This window comes from Camelus bactrianus, chromosome 9 (assembly GCF_048773025.1).
Source record: "Camelus bactrianus isolate YW-2024 breed Bactrian camel chromosome 9, ASM4877302v1, whole genome shotgun sequence".
NCBI classification, from domain to species: Eukaryota; Metazoa; Chordata; class Mammalia; order Artiodactyla; family Camelidae; genus Camelus; species Camelus bactrianus.
The window spans coordinates 4,511,004-4,538,795 of record NC_133547.1 but is presented as its reverse complement, the minus strand read 5'-3'; the positions used below and the strand labels follow the sequence as shown (position 1 = coordinate 4,538,795).

The 27,792-nt window shown below is 41.6% G+C and overlaps 3 protein-coding genes across 3 annotated transcripts in view; all 3 read left to right on the top strand.

The window, feature by feature from the left end:
• LOC105067186 (uncharacterized) overlaps positions 1-27,792 on the top strand; it is a 123,784-nt gene that overhangs the window by 57,117 nt on the left and 38,875 nt on the right. Inside the window, exon 5 of the transcript XR_012509340.1 lies at positions 23,047-23,199. The gene's annotated coding sequence lies outside the window, so the exon portion shown is untranslated. The remainder of the gene's footprint in view (positions 1-23,046; positions 23,200-27,792) is intronic.
• LOC141578661 (vomeronasal type-1 receptor 4-like) lies at positions 12,185-13,150 on the top strand. The gene has a single exon (XM_074370505.1). It carries the CDS (start codon positions 12,185-12,187, stop codon positions 13,148-13,150), a length of 966 nt encoding a protein of 321 aa, XP_074226606.1.
• LOC141578741 (vomeronasal type-1 receptor 4-like) lies at positions 24,874-27,217 on the top strand. The gene has a single exon (XM_074371205.1). The coding sequence runs from the start codon at positions 25,118-25,120 to the stop codon at positions 26,105-26,107; it is 990 nt and encodes a 329-aa protein (XP_074227306.1). The 5' UTR covers positions 24,874-25,117; the 3' UTR covers positions 26,108-27,217.

The window sequence follows — 27,792 nt, the reverse complement described above, 5'->3', positions numbered from 1 at the left end:
TTTTCTTCTTTTTTTTTTTTTTTACTTTCTATTTACTGTTCTGACTCGATGATTTCTATTATTCTATCTTCCAGATAACTTATTTGTTTTTCTGTGTCAATTAGGCAGTTATTCATTACTCCTAGATTGGTTTTTATCTTGTCTTTTGAATTGTCTAATTTTGATTGGTTCATCTTTATAGTTTTTTGTTCTTTATTACAGTGATCTGCATTTGTTTTGATAATCTTTCTTAATTCAGTTAGCATTTTTATTACCTCCTTTTTGAACTCAGGGTCTAGTAGACTGGTGAGCTCTGTTTCATTATGTGTTCTTTCAGATTTCTCTTATTCTTTTAATTGGGAGTAGTTCCTCTGCCCTTTCATTTTACTCAATTTTTCTCTGTCTCTGTGAGTTTAGGAGAAACAGTTATCTACTATATTCTTGAAGTGGTGTTTTTATGTGGGAACATCCCTACGTAAACTCTGTGCGTCCAGTGTTTTCGGTGTGAGGGCTGGTTTTGCTGTGGATGCCAGCTGCCAGCCACATTTCTCCTCTGGGTGTGCTGGTTGTTACTCCCTAGATAGGTGGTGTGGCTGGTGTTATAGTATCTAGAGCCTGTGCTGGATATGAGGCAGGTCTTCCTCTGCTCCATGGCTGTCACCACTCTGTCAAGTCTGGGGTCTGCTCCCCACTTGTTGGAGTAGAAGCCCTGAGAGAAAGGTTTGATCAGGCTCTCTTGCCCTTGAATGCTTGCCCTGCCCCAAAGGAGGTGATTGCTGAAGCAAGTGAAGCCTGTGTGGTCACAGATCACCTATTTGCCCACTGGATAAGCATCACAGTTCTACTCACAAGCAGCCCAGTGTCACACCCCTTTCTCTATTGTGTTCACCTCAGATCTAGTACAGAGCTGTGGTATGAAGTAGGCTGGGGCTGGGAGTAGGGGTGCTGTGTCTGCAGGAATTGAGGTGGCTGCACCTCTGCCTGAGATCTGGGCTGAGCGGGCTTCTCCCAGGACTCATCTGCCCCAGATCTAGCACCAGGCTGCGGTGTGGATTGGGCAGAGCTTGGTCGCTCTTGTTGGGAGAGGAACCACTGCATACTCCTGAGCGGACTGGCAGTGGCTGTTGCTGCCCCACCCAGGCCACACCCCAGGCCCTTTGGGCTGTCTCTGCTAGCTAGATGGGTCCTCTCCCAGGGCATGTCTGCCCAAGATTCAGCACTTAGCCACTGCATGCTCCTGTGGCACTGCCCTGCGTGCACAATGGCAGTGTTGTGGCTACACCTACCCCATGTCAGCACTGCCAGTGGCCTCCACAGCTCCACCCAGATCACACCCCAGGTGCCCTGGTACATCTCTGTGAAGTTAGACTGAGTCTCTGTCCAGATCTCACACCATGCCGTGGTGTGGAGTGAGCAGGGTCAGGGTGTTCATCCCTTCAGATTGGGAAGTGCAGTGAAGTGACAACCACCAGTGCAAGGCTCTGTCTGCCATAACTATCAGTAAGCCAGGATGTGCTCATTGCTCATGAGTAGTCTAGCCTTACCCAGCCCTCTGTCTCTCTCGGTGGATTTTCCAGTAGGCAGGGGGGCCACCTACTCCACGCAGGACACCAGGACTGAGATGCCCAGATTGTGGTTTGACTGGCTCGCTCCCCAGGGTGAAAGTTCACCTGTACAGATCTCTTCCTTACAGATGCCTTCCAAGGGTGCAGGTCCTGACCTGATGCCTTTTTTCCCCTTCCTATCTGGTTATGTGGAGATCTTTCTTTTGCAGCTTTGCTTGTGTAAATAAGAGTTCTTCTGCCAGCTTGTAGTTAGTTTTTCATGAGAAGCGTCCCACATGTAAATGTATTTTTGATATGTTTGTGGGGGGAGGTGAGCTCCCCATCCTCCTCCTACTTGAACACCTTGATCCCTGTCACCAAGACTCCACTGTTAAAGGAGCCCACAAAGTCTCACACATTCCAGGACACTGGGCAGAAGCAGTAATTTGAAAGGAGCCTGGAAAGTCTCCCAGAGAACTAGGAGGCAAATGGAGCCCACTCACTCCTGGGACATAATATGGATGGCAGCCACTTTGAGGAGGTATTTCTACCACATGGACACTAGATCTAACGTATGCTAGATCCCCCTCTAGACTGTTAGTCTCAGGACCTAGCACTCCACCCACCCATCAGCCTGTTGGTACTAGTACTGAGATGCTTCAGGCCAGTCAAGCAGCTGAGCTGGGACACAGCCCCATCCACCAGCAGGCAGGCTTCCTTAGAATCCCCTGAGCCCATGGCCACACCAGACATGACCCTGTCACCCAGAGGACACAGGGCCTGGCCCTGCACACCTGTAGGCAGACACATTACCCACCACCTTCAGGGCCCTGCAGTCAGAGGCACCAGGGTCCATCTGTGACCTCTAGTGGGCAGGCACCAGCCCCAGGACCCACTGTGCACCAGCCCCAACCACCAGCAGACAGACATCAGCTTTGATACCTTGGACTCCTCAGACAGCCACACTGGGATCCAACCCCACTCACCAGTGGGCCAGCACCAGCTTTGAGATACCCCAGAACCTGCAGCCAGTTATGTCAGTAACTGGCCCCACCCACCAGCAGGCCAACACTGAATCTGGGAATCCTGACCCTGCAATCACCCACCCCAGAACCTGGATTTGCCCACTGGTGTGCTAGCACTAGCCCAGAGCACCCTAGTCCCACAGTATTTCAGCCAACCATCTCAAAACCCAGCTCTGCCAGCCAGCAACCAGCAGCCTCCACACAAGGCAGCTCCTGACAACCACCATACTGTGAATCAACCATGCCTACCAGACCATCCACAGCAGTCAGGCTGCCACAACAGAAGGACCCATACAACCAAAATTGGGGACACCCCTAGAGCATATAGCTCTGGTGACCAGATAGGAATGTGGTGCTGGGACCCATAGGACATCTACAAAAGGCCACATCTCCAAGATCAGGAAACATAACCAACCTACCAGATACACAGAAATAAAAACAGAAAATTAGACAAAATGAGGCAACAGAGGAACATTTTCCAGTATAAGGAATGAGTTAAAACCCCAGAAGAACTAAGTGAAGTGAAGATAGGCAATCTACCAAAGAAAGTGTTCAGGGTAATGATCACAAAGATAATCAAAGAACTCAAGAGAATAATGGATGAACACAGAAGTTCAACAAAGATTTAGAAGATGTAAAGAAAACTCACAGATGAATATAATAACGGAAATGAAAAATACATTAGAAAAAATCAACAGTAGATTAAATGGTACAGAGGTACAGATCAGAAAGCTGGAAAACAAAATAGTGCCAGTCACTGATGCTGAACTGAAAAAAGGATTAAAAATAATGAGGACAGTTTAAGAGACTTCTGAGACATAATCAAGCATACTAACATTCACATTATAGGGATTACAGAAGGAGAAGACAGAGAGAAAGGAGCAGAGAAAATATTTGAAGAAATAATATATCAAAACTTCTCTAACCTGGGAAAGAAAACAGACATCCTGGTCCTGGAAGGACAGAGTCTCAAACAGGATCAGCCCAAAGAGGACTAAACCAAAACATTGTAACTAAAATGGCAAAAATTAAAGAAAGAATATTAAAAGCAGCAAGAGCAAAGCAACCATTCACATAGAAGGGAACTCCCATAAGACTACCAGCTGACGTTTCAGTAGAAATTCTGCAGGCCAGAGGGAGTGAAATAATATCACTTTAAGTGATGAAATGGACAAAACTACAACCAAGAATATTCTACCCAGCAAGCCTTTCATTCAGATTTGATGAAGAGACGAAAAATTTTAGACAAGCAAAAGCTAAAAGAGTTCAGAACCATGACACCAACTGTAAAAGAAATGTTAAAGGGACTTTAAGCAAAAAAGGACAGGCAACACTAGAAACATGAAGATTATGAAAGGGAAAATCTCATTGGTAAAGGTAAATACACAGTATGGTAGTAAATCAACCATGTGCAAGGCTAGTAGGAAGGTTAAAAACCAAAAATAGTAAAATCATCTGTATCTGCAATAAGTAGTTAAGGGAAACAAAGATGTCAAATATGATGTCAAAAACAGTAACCATGGTGGGGAAGGGAGTGAAAATTCAGCATTGTTAAAATGCATTTGAAATTAATCACATGTATATATATATACACACGGACACACACAGACACACACACACACGTTCCTCATGGTAACCACAAATCAAAAGTCTATAATAGATATGCAAATGAAAAAAAACAGAAAAAAACCCAAACGTAACACTAAAGATAGTCATCAAATCATAAAAGAACAAAAAAACTACAAAAACAATCCCCAGACAACTAAGAAGATGGCAGTAAATGCATTTCTATTCACTAACAATTAACTATCAGAGAAATTAAGGAAACAATTCACTTACAATTGCATCAAAAGAAGAAGATACCTAGGAATAATTCTACCTAAGGAGGTAAAAACATGTCCTCAGAAAACTAGAAGACACTGACGAAAGAAAATAAAACATCCATCTTGTTGCAAATAGCAAACTATCTATTTTATGGCTGAGTAGTATTCCATTACATGTATACACACATCACATCTTCTTTATCCATTCCCTTGATGGACGCTTAGGTTGCTTCCATTTCTTGGCTATTGTAAATAATGCTGTTAAGAACACTGGAGTGCATTTATCTTTTGAAATTGATGTTTTCATTTTCTTCTATAAATACCCAGGAGTGGAATTGCAGCAGCATATGGTAGTTCTTTTTAGTTTTTTGAGGGACCTCTATACTGTTTTCCACAGTGGCTGTACCAATTTACATCCCCACCAGTAGTGTATGGGGGTTCCCATTTCTCCACATCCTCACCAGCATTTGTTATTTGTGGTCTTTTGATGATGGCCATTGCGGCAAGTGTGGTATGATAGTCCGATTCTGGTTTTGATGTACATTTCTCTGGTGATTAACTGTGTTGAGCATCTTTTCTCGTGCCTGCTGGCCATCTGCATGTCCTCTTTGGAAAAATGTTTATGCAAGTCTTTGGCTCATTTTCTAATTAGGTTGTTTGTGTTATTGATACTGAGTTTTATGGGGCATTTATATATTTTGGATTTATCCTTTTTGATTATATCAATTGCAGATACTTTCCCAAATTATCAGGCTTTCTTTTTTTTTTAAACATTTTTTATTGCATTGTATTCATTTTACAATGTTGTGTCAAATTCCAGTGTAGGGCACAATTTTTCAGTTATACATGAACATATATATATTCATTGTCACTTTTTTTTGCTGGCTTTCTTTTTGTCAGTGGTTTCCTTTGCTGTGCAAAAGTTTGTACGTTTAATTAGGTCCCATTTGTTTATTTTTGTTTTGTTTCCTTTGCCTTAGGTGATGTATCCAAAAAAATATTGCTACCATTTATGTCAAAGAGTGTTCTGCCTGTGTTTTTTTCTAGGAGTTTTATGCTTTCAGCTCTTACATTTAGCTCTTTAATGCATTTTGAGTTTATTTTTTAAAACAATGTCAGGAAATTTCTAATTTCATTCTTTTGCATGTAGCTGTCCAGCTTTCCCAGCACCACTTATTGAGGCTGTCTTTCCCTTTGTTGTAGATTAATTGACCATGAAACATGAAACATGAAATAAGTCAGGGGCTGTTCTGCCCCATGCATCTCTTCCCTTCTGATGTTAATCTGTGTCCTTTCCCTGTGATAAACCATAACAGTGAGTAGAACAGCTCTCAGTTCGTTTGGAATCTTTCTAGAGAATTACTGAAACGAGCGTGGATCTGGGAAAGCCCACCCTTTCAGTTGGAGTCAGAAGTGGGTGTGCTTTTCTGTGGACTGTGTTTCCTCTAACTGACCAGGTGGACTGCAGACACTCACAGGGGAATTGGGTAGGGGACCTTGTTCACTTATTATTGTTATTATCATTGAAATAATAACCCACCCACTGGCCGTGGGATTGATGATGTGAAAGTGCGTTGGGCTGTGTCATTTGTGTGCATATGCATTGGGAAGTGTGTGAGATCGTGAGAACGAGTCTATGTGACATGAGTGTGAGAGTGAGTGGATATGAGAGTGACTGTGTAAATACATATTTGAGCGTGTGTGAGTGTGGATACTGTGGGCTTGCATGTGTGTCTGAGTGTGTATGTGTATGTATTTGGAGAAAGCATTGTTAAGCATCTGGCACCATTCCCTGCCTTGGAAACACAGGATAGGTATAGGGAAAAATTAACCTTAGCCAAAGTGAGATCTGACCTTGGCCCTCAGCTACAGGAAGGTGTTCTCCAGAACCTTGGAACGTCATGCCTGACCAGAGTGTCTTTGTTTGCTTTGGGGCTTGGCCACCAGACACTCCAACAGTGTAATTTTTCATGGAGCTTTGGGCCATGTAGTAGCAGGCTGGCCTCTGGAAGAACTGGTGACTAAAGTAATGGCCCAATTTGACCGGAACTGGAGACTAAAGGTCAGCCACACAGACTGTGATTGAAATCCAGTAAAAGCTCTGGACACCCAGGTTTGGGGAACTTCACTGGAGGCAGTCCTCCATCAGCTGTCAGGCACCAGCTCCAGGAGAGTGATAGAGAAGAGGATGGTGAGCTCCACTTTCCACACGTTTCCTGGACTCTGCCCTGTGCTTCTCTGGTCTTACGTGATATTGATCTGATCCCTTCCCTGCAAGAAACCACAGTAGTCAGTAGATCAGCTCTCAGCGCATTCCTGTAATGATTTAAAAAAAAGAGTGGTTTGGGGAACCCCCAAAATTGTAGTTGGTGTCAAAAGTGGATGTGACCTTGGTGAATTAAGTTCTCACTAACTTCTCACTTGGACTAAAAACTCTTAGCTGGGGAACGAATAGTAAACCCTCTTCAGATTGTGGCTTTGTTCGCTGGGAAGTCCAAAGGAGTGTCTTAAATTTTATGTGTCTTCATTAATTGCATACCCAATAAATGATCCTTAGTAAAATTTAGCAAAGGTAAGTGTAAAGACTTCTCGTAAATATTCAGTGCTTTTGCGTTGAGAAAGTAACATTGGCTTATCTGGTAGTTAAAGGAATAGAAGAAACTGTCAGTTTAACCGTCTGATCCTGGTGCTTCAATTTGTGAGGGACACTTTTATAAACACCCATTTTTTATGGATATTTCTCTATTTGGACCTCATATCACTTTGGGGGTCAGTATTTGTAAAGGACAATATCCCAGAAAATTTCTGTATCATTTCTAAATTAATTTGTATTTAGTTATACAAATGAGGCCAATGATATCTTTTTTACTGAGGTTTATTTGGTGGCCAATGATTTCTAATATAAATAATTAACATGTATCACACTTTTATATCATTAGAAATTCATCTTAGACTGCCGAATTCTTTTTATCTGCTGAATAGTTAAAGTGATGCAGCTTAGGTGTCTGGAGATGAATGATGAACTTGATCTTTAGTGGAAGAACTCAGTTTATCACGGATCCTTTGAGACCCACACGCATCCATGCCAGTCCCTCGTGTGTCAGACATCAATGTTCACTGCTCCTTCCATTAGTGAACTCTGTCTGCCATTAGTGATTATTAAATACAAGAAACTCTTTTTTTTTAATGGAGGTACTGGGGATTGAACCCAGGACCTCATGCATGCTAAACATGCACTCTACTACTGAGCTATACCCTCCCCCCAATACAAGAAACTCTTTAAACGTGTCAGCATCCCTTTGGAGATACAAGAAACTTTTAATTGGTTTTGGTAATTAGCAGCTAAGAAAAATTTTTTTCAGAAATAGTCTCAGGTCCTCAAGCCCGCACTGTCATTGCCCCTACAAGTGAAATGATAATTGCAGTTGTAAGGGAAGAGGAGGTCGCGATCACAAACCTGTATCTTGAGGACTGGCTGCCTCCCTCTGCACACGTGCTGGCTGTTGTGACTTTCACACTGAACCCACCATCTTGTCAACAGGAAGGGGAGTTAGGTGAGTATTTTCTATTTCAGTCTGAGAGACAGAGCCTGGAAGGAAGTCTAGTTGAATATTCACACCTGGAAAAGGGATCCTAGAGGGTAGGAACAGATTAAGTGGCAAAGCTAGACAAGGGGGTGGAGTAATCCTTTAGATGTGAGCTGAGCTTCTGAACAGAGATGAGGATTTTAAACCTTACACCTATACCTGGTAACTTCCAGTGTAACATAATGAAGTCCTCACTGTGAACAGTTGACAGTGAGTACTCGCAGCAATACTGAGGAATCATTTTTTTAGGTGCTTAATGATTGTACTTTTGCATTCAATCTGCAGGAATCATAGATTAAATTTTGAATATTATTAGAGGTGTGCTTATAATGCCTTCGTGCTTATAACATAGAGGAGGACAGACCTGCCATAATTTTCTAACCCGCTACAAAACCATGTACGGGAATGTGTTTGAGGACTAAAATGTTCTTGTGTTTTTATCTGACTGCTAATGATTGACTTACTGGCATCAGTAATTGTGTCCCTTCTGAAAATATCTAAGGTCTCATAGTTATGATGAGACTCTTTTCTCTCTTGCAGTTAGAGAAGCAGCATTTAAGGAAACGGTTTGTTTATAATCACGGGTTTCAAAAAATAGTTGTCGGGACCACATGTATCTTGTTTTCTTATCTCTTATTTAAATACATTCAACAGCAATTCTAAGCTCAGAACTCATTTTCTTATAAAACAGAAGCAGACTCAGAGACAGAACACAAACTTGTGGTTGCCAGGGGGGAGGGGGTGGGTAGGGACAGACCGGGAGTTCGGGATTGGTAGATCCTGACAGGTACATATAGAGTGGATAAACAAGTTTATACTTTATGGCACAGGGAAATATATACAAGATCCTGTAGTAGCTCATGGTGAAAAAGAATATGAAAATGAATATAAGTATATTCACGTATGACTGAAAAACTGCTGTACACCAGAAATTGACACAACATTGTAAAGTGACTATAACAATTTTTAAAAACTGAAAAAAAAAAACCTTAGTATAGGTCTGGACTATTTGAAACCTAGCTGACATGGTTGGTTAGTGTAACAGAGGGTTTAGGGCAATCAGCCTACCAGGTTCAAATCACCACTCAGCCTCTAATCTGTGTGTGAAATTAGATAGACCACTTAACCTCTCTGTAAGGTCTCCTTACCTTTGCAATGAAAAGAATGCCAGTGCCTACCTCATGCAGTTATGAACAAAGAATGTACCATATCATGGCAGTGTAGCGATGATTCATACACTACAAGCATTATGTGAAGGTTGTACCTTCTTCTCAAGGTAGCCTTTTTTTCCATTAGAATTCTTTAATTTCTTACCCAGTTTAGTTTTGCAATCTGAAAGCTATCAGAAACATGTGCTTGCCAAAAGTGATTTTTATGAATCTTCTTGAAGATGAAGCATTTTTGCAAAATCGGTGTGAATCAATGACTGTGAATGACAAAAGACTTAAAAAGACACAGTTAACTGGTCTGATTATAGAGCAGTTGACAAAGAAGCTTAACGAAGTTGCTGTGACACACAACATTTTGAGATAATGACCAGAATTAGGACTGATAGTATTATACCAGGACATCTTCAAATTTTAGGAACTTTATATAATTCCTGGAACACTTATATTAATAATATTTACCCAGACAGTATAAAAATGTTTATCAGTACTCATTTGACTATGCTTAGGAAGCCTTTTCATAAAGCAAAACCTGAGGTCAATATTCCTCAGAGAGTATATTGTATCTTGGTTGAAGACGTAGCCCACGCCACACATTTCAGTGCAGGATCCTCTGTTCCGTAGACAAATATCAGCCGCTGGGAACTGGCAGAATGACCTCTAGATGTCTTCCAGTAAGAGTGGTCTCTTTACCTCCAACTATAGTTGGGATCCTGGGCATGTCTTCTCTTCTTTATCGTTCTCCCTTCCTTTACTACGGTGAATGCAGGCTGAAGTCCACAGATTTGACACTGAAGCACTTGACTGTAGTCCCTGCTTAGTCATTCTCTTTGAAGGTGTTCCCAAGACAATGGCAGCTTTTAGTTGAAGCACTTCTTGCAAATTTGTTTTCCTTTTTTAAATATATTGTTATTGAAGTATAGTCTGTTTACAATTTTGTGTCAATTCCTAGTGTACAGCACAATGCTTCAGTCACGTAGGAACATACATATATTCGTTTTCATATTCTTTCTAACCATAAGTTGCTACAAGATATTGAGTATAGTTGCCTGTGCTATACAGTATAAACTTGCTTGTTTTATTTACATTAGTTAGTATCTGCAAATCTTGAACTTCTAATTTATCCCTTCCCACCACCTTTCCTCCTGGTAACCGTAAGTTTGTTTTCTATGCAGATTTATTTTCTATCCTCACAGGGTTGGCAGGTTTATCCACTGGTACTCCCTGCACTGTGTCTCCAGCCATCATAATAGCCCCATAAACTCCAGGTAGGGTGAACTTAAAGTAAAAGCTCCCAAGGATATTGGGGTTTCCATTTTCCACTGCTGAGCCATGTATATGCTGATAAACATATTTTCCTACATATATGATTGCCAAATGGTGCAACAAATCAACACAAAGAGCAATATTTTAAGATACTGCTTTATTGAGTTTCCTGACTCACTGTATGCAGCAATGTTATTATTCCCTGATGTTCTATTCTTGGTCTCATGATCTGGACCCACAGCCCCTAACTTTCATCCTATACAGACTCAATCAACAGACCAAACACACTGACAGGACACCTTTCCCCACTTTCTTTCTTTTTTTCTAATATGCATTTATAAAATGTTAAAGATACATACATAAGTTATAAGTGCACAGATTTTGAAATTCTGAAATGTCCACATCTGTAGGCAACACCTCTATCAAGTAAAAGAATGTTCAGCCCACAGGTAAAACATCTGGTGCCCCCCTAGGTCACTGCCTCCAGAGTATGTTTCTGCTCAGTGTGTTTGTAGGAGTAGAAATGCTGGAATATAGATTTTCATCTATTCCCACGTTTAAGAGATTAGATCATTTTGCCTGTTTTGAACTTTACATAAATAAGTTCACCCAGCATGAACTCTTTCATACTTGCCTTTTTTCCATCCCATGTGATTTTGTGAATTTATCTGTATTGTTGCAAAATACTGCTAGCATTCATTAGCATTGATGTCTAGGATGCCACTGTGTGAATAGGAATTAATTTATTTACTCTACTGTTAATGGGCAGCTGGGTAGTTTTTAGTTTGGGGCCATTATGAGTAATGAGTCGTGTTGGCATGTGAATTCTGTACTAGTCTTTTGGTGAGATATATGTGTGTGTGTGTGTACGAAATTTCTCCAGAGTATATTCTTAGAAGTGGAATTGTTGGAACATAGAATTACATCTGAACTGCTGCGGAGATAGAACAGTTTTCTAAAAGATTTGTACCAATTTTAACACTCACCAGCAACGTAAGAGATTCTTGATTGACCCAAATCTTTGCCAAAACTTGGTATCACTGTCATTTTAATTTCAGATTTCTCAGTGGTGCTTGACAATATACAGGTAGTGATATAGTTTAATTCTTCCCATTACTATAGACATTCAGTATTGTTTACACATGTGTTGTGCACTGAATAATCTGTTTTTGAAGTTTGTGCTGTAGTGGTCTGCTCGCTGTTTATTTTGTTGTGTGGTTGTAAGAACACTTTGTACTGGTCACCACTTGTAGCTCTGTTTGTGTGTGTGTGTGTGTGTGTGTGTGTGTGTGTGTGTGTGTGTACATGTACGAGAACTGGCTATGAATACAAGCTAAAGTCATTTCACCTATATGTTAATAGGTTTTGTGCTGTTAAGGATATCTTCTTATTCTAAGACCATAGAAATATTATTTTTTCCTAAAATATGTATTATTTTTCATTAAAATTTATCAGCTGTCCATTCAGAGTTGGAATGTTTTATGATGTGGGTGGTGACCGAGCTTTTTCTTTTCTGAATATGGGTAGAATTTTTCAACTTTTTCTGAAAGTGTTGTGTTGTGCTCTCTTTCAGTTTGCTCTCATTTGCCATTGTTCCCCCCAGGTTGACACCACTTCATCCTGCCTGCTGACTTTTCCATGAAGTATACTGCCAATCTGTCCATCTCTTCCTGTCTTGTGAAGCGCCTAGCAGTCAAACAGGAGCACACAAGTCACTTTATGCTCAGTGTCAGAAAATCTTCAATGTACCTTTCTGCACAGAGGAATGATTGTTGCCAGAACTTAAAGGAAAACATGTTAAATGACAGAATATACTCTCGAGATTTGACAGTAGCAATTATCTCTTTGTCACAGACTGTAGTTGGAGTTCTGGGCAATTTCTCTCTTCTTTACCGTTACCTCTTTCTTTATCACACTGAGTGCAGGTTGAGGGCTACAGATTTGATTCTCAAGCACCTGACTATTGCCAACTCCTTGATTCTTCTCTCTAGAGGAGTCCCTCACACAATGGCAGCTTTTGGGTTGAAATATTTTTTCAATGATTTTGCATGCAGACTTGTTTTGTATGTTCAGAGAGTGAGCAGGGGAGTGTCCATTGCCACCACTTGCTTCTTGAGCGTCTTCCAGGCCATCATGATCAGCCCCATGGATTCCTGTTGGAAGAATCTTAGAGTCAAAGCCCCCCAAAATGTTGGCTTTTGCATTTTCCTCGTCTGGATCCAATTCACGCTTGTAAATTTAATTAATCCTATATATGTTTTGCATATGTCTAGCAAATGGAGCATGAAAAATATCACAAAGATTAGAAATTGGGGGCACTGTTTCATTACAGATCATGGGCAAATCACACGCCTAATACATGCAGGATTGGTAATTGTGCCTGAGGTTTCATTTTCTGTGGTCATGACCTGGGCCAGTGGCTCCATGGTTTTCATCCTATACAGACACAATCAATGGGTCCAACACATCCACAGGAGAAGTATGCCCCCCAGATCCTCTGCTGAATCCACAGCCACCCGGAGAATCCTTGCCCTGGTGAGCACATTTGTAGCTTTCTACACCCTTCCCTCACTCTTTCACCTTTGTGTTGCCCTTTTTCCCAGCCTCAGCTTGTGGGTAATGAGCATTTCTACCCTAATTTCTGTATGCTTTCCAACTGTCAGCCCCTGTCTATTCATGAGCCATGACTCCACTGTACCCAGGCTCTCCTTCGCATGGATAAGGAATTCAAAATCCTTTAAGCTGGTCAGAAATATGTAAACGGTATGTTTTTACTCAGTGTTTATTTATTCACTTACTAGACTTGAAGATCAATAGATATTCATAAGGGGAAGCCACATCTCTCTCTAAGGTAGACCATAATGGACATTAGTGTTTTGTCACCATCTTGAGCTTGGAACATACATGGTCATAGTGGACGTGCATAAAACAGCTTGAGCTTATTCTCATGCACAGCATCCTGTTGGCAGTAGTCGTGATCAAATGCTGCTTGAGACACAGGGAATGCCTTTGGCCCTAGCTCCTGAGTCAGAAGAGTCAAAGTGGCTGACCTAGCCGTGTACGCGTGGGAACGTTAAGCAGAAGTGAATACAGTCAGGCAGCGAGTGATAGGTATTGTTCAAGGTGATTTTTCCATGGGTTTCCATGCGTATGTGCCTGTCTTAGTGTTAGTAGCATGGGCAGCTTTTATTCTGAGCAGCGGTGTAGATTCCAGGAAGGGTGGGATGTACCTGGGGGATTTCTGTGCAGGCTAGAGCATGAGGTGATGGTGAGTGGGAATGGCGAGTCTGGGCAGTCCTGGGACATGGCTGCCTCCTCGGGCATGCATGCTTTCTGTGCAGTGTAAGGTGACCCCTTGCTTTCTCTAAAGCAGTTAGGGTCCTGAGGATGCTGTCTTAGAACCGTGGATTCTCCGTGTAGGCATTTACTTTTGAGGGATTCTGGGATGACTGTGCCCTGTTAGGACTCCCAGACCCAGAAGAGGTAGAGTACAGTGTACCACGTACAGATTCTGGGTGCAGCTGAAATCTGTTACCAGTTAACTTGTTAGTGGATCGCATGAAGTGACACTCCTCAGGGTCTGTAGGGGGCCACTGTGGAGTAAGCTCTACTAGGGGCCTCGTCTTACTCCTTTACATTCAGAGTCCAGTCCCAGGACCCTGGCGCTGCCCTCGAGCACATCTAGGTTTCAGGGAGGAAATGGATCCAGGTCAGCCAGGAGACGTCTCGGGCATTCAGTGTGTACACGTGAAGGAGAGTGTAGGCCGGATGCAAGAGGAGCCATCCAAGCTAACCTGTGTCCCATGGCTGTTAGCCTGTGTTTGCAGAGCTAAGGTTTGTGCTCCAGTGTCTGATTCTGGGTGGAGCTGAAACTGCACTAGGGTAGCAACAGGATTGTGGGTGGGCAGTCCAGGGGCCCTTGTAGGGGGAGGAATCACGTTGCAGCTGCTGATTCTGGGCTAGGAGGAGACGGAATTTTCCAGGAGACCTGTGGGTACTGGTGCAGGTTTGGGAAGTGGGGTTTGTAATAGAATAGCATTTATTGGGAGGGATTTTGTGTTGGACGGTTCATTTATGCTAGCAGCAGAGATGGGCAGGTGCCTGAGCACAGGCGCCAGTGTTGTCTGGGAGAGGGGCATCTGGCCAGGAGCAAAGCACACCATTTTCAGGACTCAACAACCTCCAGGTAGCAACCCCAAGGAGTCTGGTTCAACTGTTAACAGGAGGAGACTAGCCTGACAGCCATGCACAAATGCCGAAACATACCATCCCTGCACCAGAGCCATCAGGGCCTGGTGCTTGTCTTAGCCTCCACCAGAAACAGAAGCATACTCATAATCTTTGCCTCTGAGGCTATGCACTAAGAAAGTTTCACCATCATCTGTGTGTAGAATTTCCACCCAGCGTTTTTCACCTGATTCAGAATGAGACACACAACTAGAGAGATCCACACTGAAAGACACTTTGCAAACACTGGTCAAAACTGTCAGTTTCACTGAGGACAAAAGAGTGGCATGTGCTTCAGATTAAAGAAACTAAAGACTCCAGATAACCAAATGCAGTCCTTGTGTAATGGCTGGATCCTGGATTTATGAAGGATTTCTTGGGGGAATCTGTATGTGGACCATGTGTTACAGACTCTCCAGTGTTACATTGTTAAGTGTGATAGTTTCATTGTGTTAGTTGGAGAATGGCCTAGACTTGGATTACTGAAGATCAGTTGTTGGCAGATTGTCTGGTGAGGGTCCTCTTCCTGGTTTACAGATAACTACCTTCTTGCTGTATCCACACAGGGCAGGGAGAGAGAGCTCTGGTGTGGTCTTAGAAGGACACTAATCCCAACATGATAGCTCCACCTTCATGACCTCATCTAAATCTATCACCTCCCAAAAAAAACCCACTTCCAAATACCTTCACATTGGGTTAGAGTTTCAACCTATAAACTTGGAGGAACACAACTATTCAGTCCATAGCAATAATTATACACCAACAGTAAGAATGTAATCATGGTGGTGCAGCAGTCCCCCCATCTCAGAACCATGAATGTGATCCACATGTGCAGTAATCAGCATGACCACTGATCCATATTCCATGGTGTCTGTAGTAGAAGGCATTCCATTTTTTAAATGTATAAATTGTGAGTGGTCAATAAAGTTGGTCACTCCATGGAATTTATTAATGATCTCCATGGAATAATTTGGGATATGCCAATGAATGGGAAAGACCTATTTGTAACAAGAAAATACCTCCTTCAAAGATCATGACTGAGAAAATAAATTTCATTGGTGTGTAAGACCAGTATGACAACATTTATTCAAACACATTGAAGGAAGGACAGAAAATTTTAATAGAGTGTTTGTGGGCCATTTATTACATCTTGTAAAGTTATAGATACAGTATCAGAGGTACTCTGAATCTACATTAAAAGGATGATAAACCTAAAGCTGAAGAAAATGTTTCAACTGGATCAAGTGATATCAGTTGTAGAGAAATTGTTTAAATATTCTTCACTAAGTGTGTTTCTATGTGTATTAGAATTCTATTATTTCTGTAATAGATTTCCAGGAATTTAGCGACTGAGAACAACACCCAAATTGTCTCTTCACAGGTCAGTAGGTCAGAAATACAAAATCGAGGTGTAAGCTGTCCTAGTCTCTAAATTGACTCATGCTGTTGGCAGGATTCATTACCTTTTATGATTCCCATATGTCTGCTTACATCTTGAAAGCAAGCATCAGCAGATTGAATCCCTTCCTGTCTTAAAGCTCCTATTTCTTCCTGTTGTATCTATTTGACTTCTGTTTTTAAGGCTCTTATGATTACACTGGACCCACCTTGGTATGCCAGGGCAATCTCCTGTTTCAGTCAGTTAGGGCTCCTGTATAACAAGAATACCACTGGTGGCTTAAACAACGAAGACTTGTTCTTTATCATTCTAGAGGATGGAATTCCAGGATCAGGATGCTGGCTGACTCAGTGTCTGACGAGATAACTTGTCCTGGTTCACGGATGGTCCTCTATTCGCTGTGTCCTCATGTGGTCGTGAGAGAGAGGAAGCAAGCTCTCTCCTGTAGCTTATAGTATAAGATTAATGATCCCATTCATGAGGGACCACCTGACCAATCACCATGACATAATCACATCCAAAGACCCCAACTCCTAATGCCATCACATTAGGGGTTAGGATTTCAAGGCGTGTATTTTGAGGGACGCAAGCATTCAATCCACAATATAGCACTAGGGTTAGTAACCTTCACTAAACTTCAAAGCCCTGCTTACCCTCTAAGGTAACGTAGCCAAGACTGTAACCCCGGGAATGAAGCTCTGCCCACTTCATGATGAGACCAGTCGATTTTCTGCAATGAAAAAATATTTTTAAATTGTTATATTGACAAACTTATGACCAGACATTACCATTTGGGATGGTTTCATACAAAGGAAAAACATTACTTACAATATTTCAGTTCTGATTTGTTATATTTCATTTCTTCTATAAAGTATATATTCCATTTCAGAAATATTAAGGTAGATAAAGGAATTTTTATAGTGAGTCTTGGGCCATAAAACTTCTTTAAGATATAAGCATTTGGAAAAGGTCAAGCCTTTTGCCAACACTGAATGCCCAGGACTGGTAAACAGGCTCTCCTGCCAGAGGCACCATAGAGAGATAGTGATGGAGTGTTGTCACTCAGCATGCTACCAGTGGTCCTACAGGATGGAAAATGTAAATGTTTTCCGGGGGTATTTTCTGTGAGCAAGGTTTCTGTCTCTTGGGCTCGATGTGAATCAGTCCATGAGTAAGTTGTGATTCCGTGTGAATGAGGGCAGGACTGAGTGGAGGAATGGAAGAGTGACCTCCAATCTGAACCTGCCTCATCCTTTCCCTTAATCTCACCCTGCCTCACACCCCACCTCTTCCCTGCCCAACCCCACCAGTGACCTCCGTTCCACCGCCACCCCGCCCCTAGGTCTGTGAACACTCCTTGATCCAGCACCATCACTCCAACGCCTGGCCCTGCGCCTGGCCCTCCCACCGCCACCTCCACGGTCCTCCTCCACTGTGCAGCCGCTTTCATTCTGTCCCTTTGTCAGCTCTCCCTCTCAAGCTCCCAGGGACATCAGCCCACTACTCCTCATCTTGCATCACCTCCACTTCCTTTCCCTCCTGAAACTATACTGGCCCTCATTTCAGTGAATTCAGCTCAGTTCACATGTCTTCCTGGCCTCTCCCTCAAAATCACAGCCCTCAGACTCTGGTGCTATCAGCTCCTGTGTTCAAAATTCAAACAACCACAACTGCCCTTTTTCTCTGGTTTTTTTAGCCTCTTCCAGACCACTACAGTCTTCAGCTGACTTCATCTCCTACAATCATTTTCCTCCCTAAGCCCATTACTTCCCCGCCCCCTGCAATGTTCCAGTTCCCCTTTCTACCCTCCGATACTGTCCTGGACCACTGGCTACCTGCAGGGTATCCATAACCACCAATATACTGCAGTATATTTGTTCTGCTTATTAATGCTGTCTTGACCCAGTGTTAAGGCCAGGCCACGTGTTGGCCATATCCCCTCCTCTAGCAGCTGCTCAAGTCCACACCCAAAACACTTCCCCGGGTGGGCTTTCACACTAAACTACAAGCCGCCCACCCATACTGCTCCAGGGCCAGGTGCCAGAAAACTGGGTGAAACCGCTGTGCCCCAGAGCCCACGAAATCAGCAAAGGAACCAATGCACAGGGCACCAATGAACCCAACCAGCCTCTCTCCACTTGCCTCATATGCGTCAGCTACCACGACAGCTCTTGCTTGCTTTAACCTGCCTCTTCGTGCACTTCCCTGTGTAGTCTGCATCCTCCTCTGGTTAGAGCTGTCAGTCATAGAGTCAGCCTTACCTGTATCCAAGTGTTAGTGTGTTATGTGTTGCCATTAGAAGAACTCTTAACTCTACAAAATGTTTACCCCTCAGCACCGCCACCATGTTCTTTGACTCTCTGTGGACGTGAATTCTTTTGAGACTCCCAGGGTTCCCTGACCTTTCCTCAAGGCTCCTCACTGTCCCCCTCCCCATTATCCCCTTTGTTCCCGTGACAGCTATAGCACGCGTTCCCCTGAAGCCTGATATGAGATCTACCCTTAACTTCTTGGCACACTTAGCCTCTGTGTCCCCTTAAACCCTGGTCTGGACTTCAGACACACTGCAGCCTTTACCCCACTGTGCATTTTACTCCTGTACCGTCTCTTCTGCACCCTTTCTCCCCAGAGCCCCATCCTCTCCGTGACCTCATCCTATCCCTGGGCCCCCTTCCCCTGCCCTCTGTCTTATCCCTCTCTTTCCATCACACCCGTTCCTGCTGAGACCCATGCACACCCCAGCGTTCTCACCACACCGCCCACCTAAAGTGGCAAAGCTCTCAACACTTTTTGAATGGTGAAAAAAATAATGATCCTTGTGGACTTTTGCAGATTGGAGGAAGATAAAGAGCACACATCTCTGCCCCTTTGTCGCTTTCACAGACTTGGAAAGATGTACAGTTTTCCGTAGGTGAACTCATGATGAAATACCAACCTGTCCAGTAACTATGTGAGTGATTTTGTGACAGTGAAGGAGGGCTGTGTCACTTTACGTAAGTGTGCATTGTGAGTGTGTAATAATGTGGGTGTGTTAGTGCGCTGTTGATTGTGTACATGTATGTTTGTGTTTGAGTAGAGAGTGTGGATTCTATGTGCGCGTGTAAGTCAGACTGTGTAAATGTACGTGTGTATATGTGAACTTGCATATGTGTTGTCCCCCATATGGCTCTGTCCTCTAACTTGGATATAAAACGTGTGTGTATAAAAGAATTAGCCTAACACAAAATGAGGTCAGAAAAAGAGGGAGAGAAATAAATCAGTAGGATAATGTGGAAGTGTATGTAATCGTCTTGTAGGAAGAATTCAGTGTTTCATTAAATCTGCCCTGCCTCACACTGGCTCTTCAAATGTTATGCATACTCTAAGATACTACCTGTTACTGTAGATGCTATAGTAAAGGTAGGTGCTCAAACAAATGCACTCATTTTGCTGAAAGGGAGCTTTGGCCAGAGACCGGGAGGTGTCCTGTGTAGAGGAGAACTTACCTCATCCAGCGTGAGGGCTGGACTTCACCCTAGGCTACCCTGCCCCATGCATCTCTTCCTTTGTCCGATGTTCATCTGCATCCTTTCCCAGTAATAATGCAAACAGTGAGTAGAACGCATTTCTGTTTGTTCTGTGATTCCATCTAGAGAATTATATAAACGGAGTATGTTTAGGGGAACAGCCAGCCTGCAGTTGGTGTCAGAAATGGGCGTGCTCTTGTGTGGCCTCTGCTCCGTCTAACATCCCAGTTGGACTAAAAACTCTCACAAGGGGAACGGATAGTGGAACTCATTCACACGGTGGACTTCCCTGTTGGAGAATCCAAAGGAATGATTTTGGCTCTTAAATCTTATGTCTTCAGTAATGTCATAGTCAATGTGTGCTTAATGAAATTTCATTAAAAGAAAGCGTAAAGACCTCTGTTAGCCATTCAGTGCTGTTGAACGGAGAATGTAGCATTGGCTTCTCTGATAGTTAAAGGCAGGAAGCGTCTGTTACACCATCTGATCCTGGGGCTTTGCTTTATGAGAGGTGCTTCTATAGACACCACTTTGTCTTCTGTGAACATTTCTGTCTGCACTTCGTGCCACTGGTGACCTCAGTATCAGTAAAGTACAGCATCCTAGAAAACTTCCATGTCATCATTTCCAAACTGATTTGCATTTAGTTACAGAAACGAGTCTAGTGATTTCTAATGCGTAAATCAGTACCAGGGACACTGTCCGAATCCATGTATCTGCTGAATACTTAAATAATGATGCAGCTTGGGAGTCTAGAAATAAGGGATGAACTAGCTATTGAGTGGGAGAACTCAGGGAATCAGGAAATCCTGCGAGACACACGTAACTTGCTGCTAGTCACTCACGTGTCAGACAGCAACAGTATTCCTCCATATGTGACCCTGTCTGCCATCGGGGACCATGAATAATTATGAGCCTCTCCCAGACACATCAGTGATCTCTCTGGAGATAATCACAAGGAACTTGTCATTGGTTTTGGGGATTAGCCACTTGGAAAAAGTTTTTCAGAAACATTATTAGCTCCTCAAGCCCACACTGTCATTGCCACTACAAGTGAAACGATAATTGCAGCTGCCAGGGAAGGTGAGGTCACGATCACAAACCTACATCTTGGGCACTGGCTGCCTCCCTCCACGCACACGCTGACCGTCGTGACTCTCACGCTGAACCCACCATCTTAGCAAAGAGAAGGGACTGGGTGAGTGTTCTGTTTCAGTCTGAGAGGCAGAGTCTGGGAGAAAGGACATCTAAGTAAGTCAGTGTCTGAAAAGGGGGTTGGTGGGTAGAGCAGGAGCAGACCCAGTGGCAAAGCAAGACAGGGAGGCAGAGTGATTCCTCAGGTATGAGCTTAAGTAGAGAGAGATCAGGATCCCAGACCCTGCGCCAAACCTGACGGCTCCTAAAGCAGTTTCATGAACCCCTGAACCCGCACTGTGGACGAGTAATGTGAACAGCCCCAGTGATAATGAGGGATCATTCTCAAAGAGGTTAAGGGTCATAGTTTTAAGGTCAGTCTGCTATAACATTACCTTACGGAAATCCTAGATCAATTTTAAATTTGTACTAGAAGTGTAATTGTAGTTCCTTTATGCTTTTAATAAAGAGTAGCATAGAAAAGTAATCATTTTCTAATCCTCTACCAGAAACCATAAATATGAATTTGTCTGAGGAATAGAGAAAAATTTTAATCTAACTCTGGGTATATAACGTGCTTACTGGAGACAGTAACTGTGTCTTCGAAATATTTGAGGCTCTATGACTATGATGAGATTGCTTTCCCTCTTTTTTTAATGTATTTTCTTTTTTTAATTTTTTGTTGTTGTTGGAGGGAGGTAATTAGGTTTATTTGTTTATTTTTAGAGGAGGTTCTGGGGATTGAACCCAGGACCTTGTGCCTGCTAAGCACGCGCTCTACTGCTTGAGCTACACCCTCCTCGCTTTGCTTTCCCTCTTGAAGTTAAAGAAGCAACATTTAAGGGAAAAGCAACTTTATAATTATGAGTTTTAGAATACAGTTTTTAGGACCAAATGTATCTTGTCTTATGTTGTCTGGTTTAATAATATTCTGACATCAATTCCAGGCACGCAGCTTGTTTCTTTATGATTTCACTTACATAACACACAAAATTCAATATTCTCCAGAGTGTATTTTTACATGTGTCTTGTATGTTAATATTATTCACAAATCTTGTATATTGTTACTAGACTCACTTAACATAGGTATTAATAACTACCTAAGCATTTGGACCAAAATAATTAATAACTTCATTTCTATTCTATACTCTTTCATCATATATTAGTATTTCATGGGATCATAGTTTAGTAAACAAGATAATATCTTCCAAATATGTATTTGAGAGAGACCTTTCTGAATGTTTTCCTGGCATGACAGCAATGAGCCTTTCTGTTGTAAAACTTACATTGAGCGAAGCTTGCATTGATTAAATCCAATTTGGACATTCCTATAGAATTAGCCTTAATTACTGCCTATATACTTTATTACAATCTCTAAAACTTCATTCATAAGGGAACTATGTTCAACATCTTGTGTAATAACCTTTAATAAAGAATATGAAATTGAATATATGTATGTATATGCATGACTGGGACACTGTGCTGTACACCAGGGACTGACACGTTGTAATTGACTGTACTTCAATTTAAAAAAAACTTCACTCATAGATGATATTGATCTACAGAATAAATACTTAAACAAATATGGAAACTTTTTACAACCAAATTATAAAATAAAATATTAGCGATATGAAATAAAACATACAAGGATAACAAACAAAACTAAACTTAAGATTCGATTATTCAGAAACACAGCTGAAGTGCTTGGCTGGTGTGTTACAGTGGTCAGGGCACTTGTCTTGGATATCAGCCTACCAGTTTATATCACCACTCAGCCACTAACCAGCATGTAAACTTGGACAGATCACTGAGCCTCTCTGTACCTAAGGTCTCCTTATCTCTGCAGTGAAATTGATGCCAGTGCTCACCTCATGCAAGTATGAAAATTAAAGAAGACACTATACTATGGCACTGCAGCAGTGATTCATACATTGCAGGGTTATGTAAAGCTTACACGTTCCACTCTAGGAAGCCTCTTAGCAAAGCAAAGCCTGAAAGTAAATATTTTCCAGAGAGTATATTGGATTTCAGTTGATGTGATCCCTGTAGCCCCAGTCACATGCCTCAGAAGAGTCCTCTGATTGTGAAGACGAGTACCAGTCACTGGCTATTGGCAGAATGGCTTCCAGGGATCTGGCAAGAGGAATGGTCTGTTTATTTGAGAGTATAGTTGGAGTCTTGGGCGTTTTCCCTTTTTAACTTTATCTCCTCTACTGCAGTGAATGCAGGTGGAGGTTCATAGATTCAGTCCTCAAGCACAGGGTTGTTACTTCTTGGTCATCCCCTTTAAAGGCGTCCCTAAGACAATGGCAGCCTGTAGATAAAGCATTTCTTCAGTGATACATTCATGCAGATTTGTGCTACACCCTTGGGTATTTGTTTCCTTACAGAGCTGGAAGGGTGTGTCCAGCGGCACCACCTGCCCCTTGAGTGTCTTAAGCCATGACGAACAGCCCCAGGAAATCCAGGTGGGTGGAACTGAATGTAAAAGCGCCCAGGGATTTGGGAGTTTCATGTTCTTCTGCTGGAGCCTGTACACCCTGGTATGTATCACTTTCTAATGTATATGATTGCAAAGTCAGCACAGAACCAAGACTTAGGGTGCTGCTCTGCTGAATTTCATGACAAAACCAGTGACTCGCTGTATGCAGCAGTGTTACCGTTGTCTGATGTTCTCACTGTTGGGCTCATGACCCGGGCCTGTGGCTCCCTGGGTTTTTCCTATACAGCCACATTCACAGGCCACACACGTTCACAGAAACAACTTTCCTGAGCTCCCTCCACATTTTTTGATGTTTTATTTTTTTTAATTAAAGACATATTCACAGGTTAAAAGTACACAGCTCAGTGGAATTTCAGGAATGATTGCACCTCTGGAAGCAGCTAGATTGAGAAATAGAATGTCGGTTCCCTAGAAACCCTCTTGTGCTCCTTCTAAGTCACTATTTCTATGGCTGTAGTTTTGTCGGTTATATTTGTAGGCCTGGATTATTGGGCATAGGTTTAAAACTGTTCTGGGGGGAGGGTAGAGCTCAGTGGCAGAGCGCATGTTCAGCATGCACAAGGTCCTGGGTTCAATCCCCAGTACCTCCATTCAAAATAAATAAGTAAACCAACTACTTCCCCCAAAAAAAAGAAAACAAAAAAAAAATATATTTTTAAAGATTAGATCACTTTGCCTGTTTTGGACTTCACATAATGGCATCAGACAGCATCATCTCTTTCATTTGGACTCTCTTCTCCATTCCATTAGATGTTTGTGAATTTATCTGTATTGTTTCATATTATTGTTGTCACTCATTAGCATTGCTATTTAGGACTCCACTGTGTGAACATCAAAGGATTAATTGATTCATTCTACTGTTAATGGGTAGGTGGGTAGTTTAGAAGTAGGAATTATTAATGAGTAGGTTCACATATAAATTCTGTAACTAGTCTTGGGTGATACATGTACCAATTTCTGTTGAGTGTATTTGCATGAGTGGAATTGTTGAAACATAGGATTATATCTGGTCTGCTAAATAGATACCACAGTTTTCAAAAATGTCCCTATCAATTTCAACACCCACCATCAATGGATGAGGTTCTTGGTTGATCCACAGCTTTGCCAAAACGTGGCATTTCTGTCATTTCCCTTTTAGATTTCTTGATGGTGTTTGATGCTATATTTTAATTGTCCTGATTAGCAAGGACATGGAATATTTTTCTACATGTATTATCCATTGAATAACTTCTTTCTTGATGTTTCTGTTAGAAGAGTTTGTCCACTGTTTATTCTATTTTGTGGTCTTTAGGAGATGTTTGTATGGTTACAAGTCCTATCTGTGTGTGTGTGTGTGTGTGTGCATGTGGATGGATGAGCATCAGTCTTAACTTTGATATATGCAAAAGGTACTGCACCATTTCTATCTTTTGTACTCTTTAGGGTATATTTTTAATTGTAAGACCCTAGAAATACTCTCTGTCCTTTTTTCTTTAAAAATACATTATTTTAAAACTTAGAAATGGAATTAAGGATTGATTTATTTTATGATATGGACAGTGACTGAGACTTTTTTCCTCCAATAAGGAGAGCAAGTTTCAGTTTATTCTGTGTGTGTGTGTGTGTGTGTGTGTGTGTGTGTGTGTGTGTGTGTGTGTGTGTGTAGGGGAGGTAATTAGGTTTATTTATTTATTATTATTTTTAGTGGAGGTACTAAGGGTTGAGCCCAGGACCTCATGCATGCTGAGCACACACTACCACTCTACCCTCACCCCCTCAGCCTATTCTTAAAATGTTGTTTTATGCTTTCTTTCAGTTTACCGTCACTCATTGCTTCTCCCAGGTTACGACCACTTTCGTTCTTCCTGCTGACTCTTCCATAATATATCGATTATCTCTTCATCTCTTCCTGTCTCGTGAAGCCTTGGCAATCAAACAAAAGCACACAAGGAAACTTACTCTTGGTGTCAAAAATTTAAATGAACCATTTTGCTCAGAGGAATCATTGTTGCTATAATTTAAAGAAAAACGTCTTGAATGATGGAATAACCTCCAGAGAATTGGCAATAGGAATAACCTTCTTTTTGCAGACTATGGTTGGAATTTGGGGCAATTTCTCCTTTCTTTACCACACTCAGTACAGGTTGAGGGCCACAGGTTTGATTTGTAAGCACCTGACTATAGCCAACTCCTTGGTCATTCTCTCTAATGGAGTCCCCCAGGTAATGACAGCTTTGGGCTTGAAACAATTTTTCAATGACTTTGCATGCAAACTTCTTTTGTATCTTCAGAGAATGGGCAAGGGTATGTCCATGGGGAGCACTTGCCTCTTGTGTGTCTTCCAGACCATTACAGTCAGCCCCGTGAACTCCTGTTGGAAGGATCTTAAAGTCAAAGCCCCAAAGTACATTGGCTTCTTCATTTCCCTCTGCTGGATCCAGTTCACATTTGTAAATTTGATTTTTCCTATGTATAGTTCTGGCAAATGGAACAGCACAAACATCACAAAGAAAACATACATGGGGTACTGTGTTACCATAGGTGATGAGAAAATCATAGGCTCATTATATGCAGCATGGATAGTGTTCCCTGAAGTTTCATTTTCTGTGCTCATCGTCTGGGCCAGTGGCTCCATGGTTTTCACCCTGTACAGGCACAGCCAGAGAGTCCAGTACCTTCACAGGACTAACAGGACTCCCAGATCCTCGGCTAAGGCCAAAGCAACCCACAGCATCCTCGTCCTGGCCAGCACCTTCATATGTTTTCACACTCTTTCCTCCATCTGCCACATTCCTCTAGCTTTTTTGCATGATCCCAGTTGGTGGTTGGTGAATACTGCTGCCCTAAGTTCTATGTGTTTTCCATCTGTCAGCCCCTTTCTGCTCATGAGTCGTGCCTCAATGTATCCAGGCTCAGCTTTCTGTGGAGAAAAAACTCAAAAATCCTCTAATCATTTCAGAAAAGTGTAAATTGTATGTTTTTGCTAAACGTTCAGAAGTTTATTTACTCATCACACTCAAAAACTCAATATAGAATCTATAGAGAAGCCACGTGGCTTTCTATGGTAGAAGCTAATAGTGTTGGCATTTCATCATTGGTTGAATATGGTACCTACGTGGGGTCAGTGAAGGTGAATAAACAGCATTGCCCAGTTCTGATGCCTTGACTCCTGATGACAGTTCTAATCAAATCTGCTTGAAGCATGGCAGATGACTGGATTAAGAAGATGTGGTATATATCTACAATGGAATACTACTCTGCCATAAAAAAGAATGAAATAATGCCATTTGTAGCAACATGGATTGACCTAGAGATTATCATACTAAGTGAAGTAAGCCAGGTAGAGAATGAAAAATAACATATGATATCACTTACATGTGGAATCTTTTAAGATGACACAAATGAACTTATTTACAAGACAGAAACAGACTCAAAAACATAGAAAACAAACTTAACGGTTACCAGGGGGGAAAGGGTGGGGGTGTGGTTGAGGGATAAATTGGGAGTTCAGGATTTGCAGAAACTAAGTACTATATATAAAATAGATTAACCACAAGTTCCTACTGTTTAGCACAGGGAACTATATTCAACATCTTGTAATAACCTATAATGAAAAAGTATATGAAAGGAATATATATTTATGTGTAACTGAATACTATGCTGTGCACCAGAAACTAACACAACATTGTAAATCAACTATACATCAATAAAAAATAAAATAAACTTAAAAAGCAGGGGATGTGGGTGGGTATAGCTCAATGATAGAACACATGCTTTGCATGCATGAGATCCTGGGTTCAGTCCCCAGTACCTCCATTAAATAAATAAATAAACAAATAAATAAATCTAATTACCCCCCCTAAAAAGATGTGGCATATGGAAATGTTAGCTCTCTTGATTGTGGTGGTGGTTTCATAGGTGTATACGTCTATCAAAATTCATCCAGTTTAACAGCTATTTTTAAATTAAAAATAAATAAATACTAATTGTTATCTTAAGCTAAAAAATTCATCAAATTGTACATCTGAAATATGCGTAGTTTACTCTACTGGAGTTATACCACAATAAAGGTGTTATAAATAAATACATACATACATAAATCCTCCCCAAAAAAGATGTGGTATATATAAACAATGGAATATTAGCCATAAAAAAGAATGAATTCTGCAATTTGCAGCAACATGAGTAAACCTAGAGAATATTATGCTGAGTGAGATAAGTCAGAGAAAGACAAAAACTGTGTGATATCACTTATATGTGAAATCTAAAAAACATTGTAAATGAATGTATATGCAAAACAGAAAGAGGCTCACAGATATAGAAAACAAACTTCTGATTACCAAAGGGCAGAAGGAAGAGGGGACAAAATAGGGGTATACAATTAAAAGATACAAACTACTATGTATAAAATAGATAAGTGACAAGAATATAGTGTGTAGCATAGGGAAATGTAGCCATTATCTTGTAATAACCTAAAATAGAGTTTAATCAGCAAAAGTATTGAATCACTCTGCTGTACACATGAAACTAATATAATGTCATCAACTATATTTTAATTTTAAAAAGAATGGATGCCAGAGCTAACGATTATTGTGGCAATGATGATAATAAAAGGAGAAGAATTGGAGATGATTTTAATGTAAAATAGGCATTG

Bases quoted from the DNA above. Each gene is read 5' to 3' on its own strand.
- LOC141578661 (XM_074370505.1), top strand. From the start codon at position 12,185: ATGTTAAATGACAGAATATACTCTCGAGATTTGACAGTAGCAATTATC.
- LOC141578741 (XM_074371205.1), top strand. From the start codon at position 25,118: ATGAACCATTTTGCTCAGAGGAATCATTGTTGCTATAATTTAAAGAAA.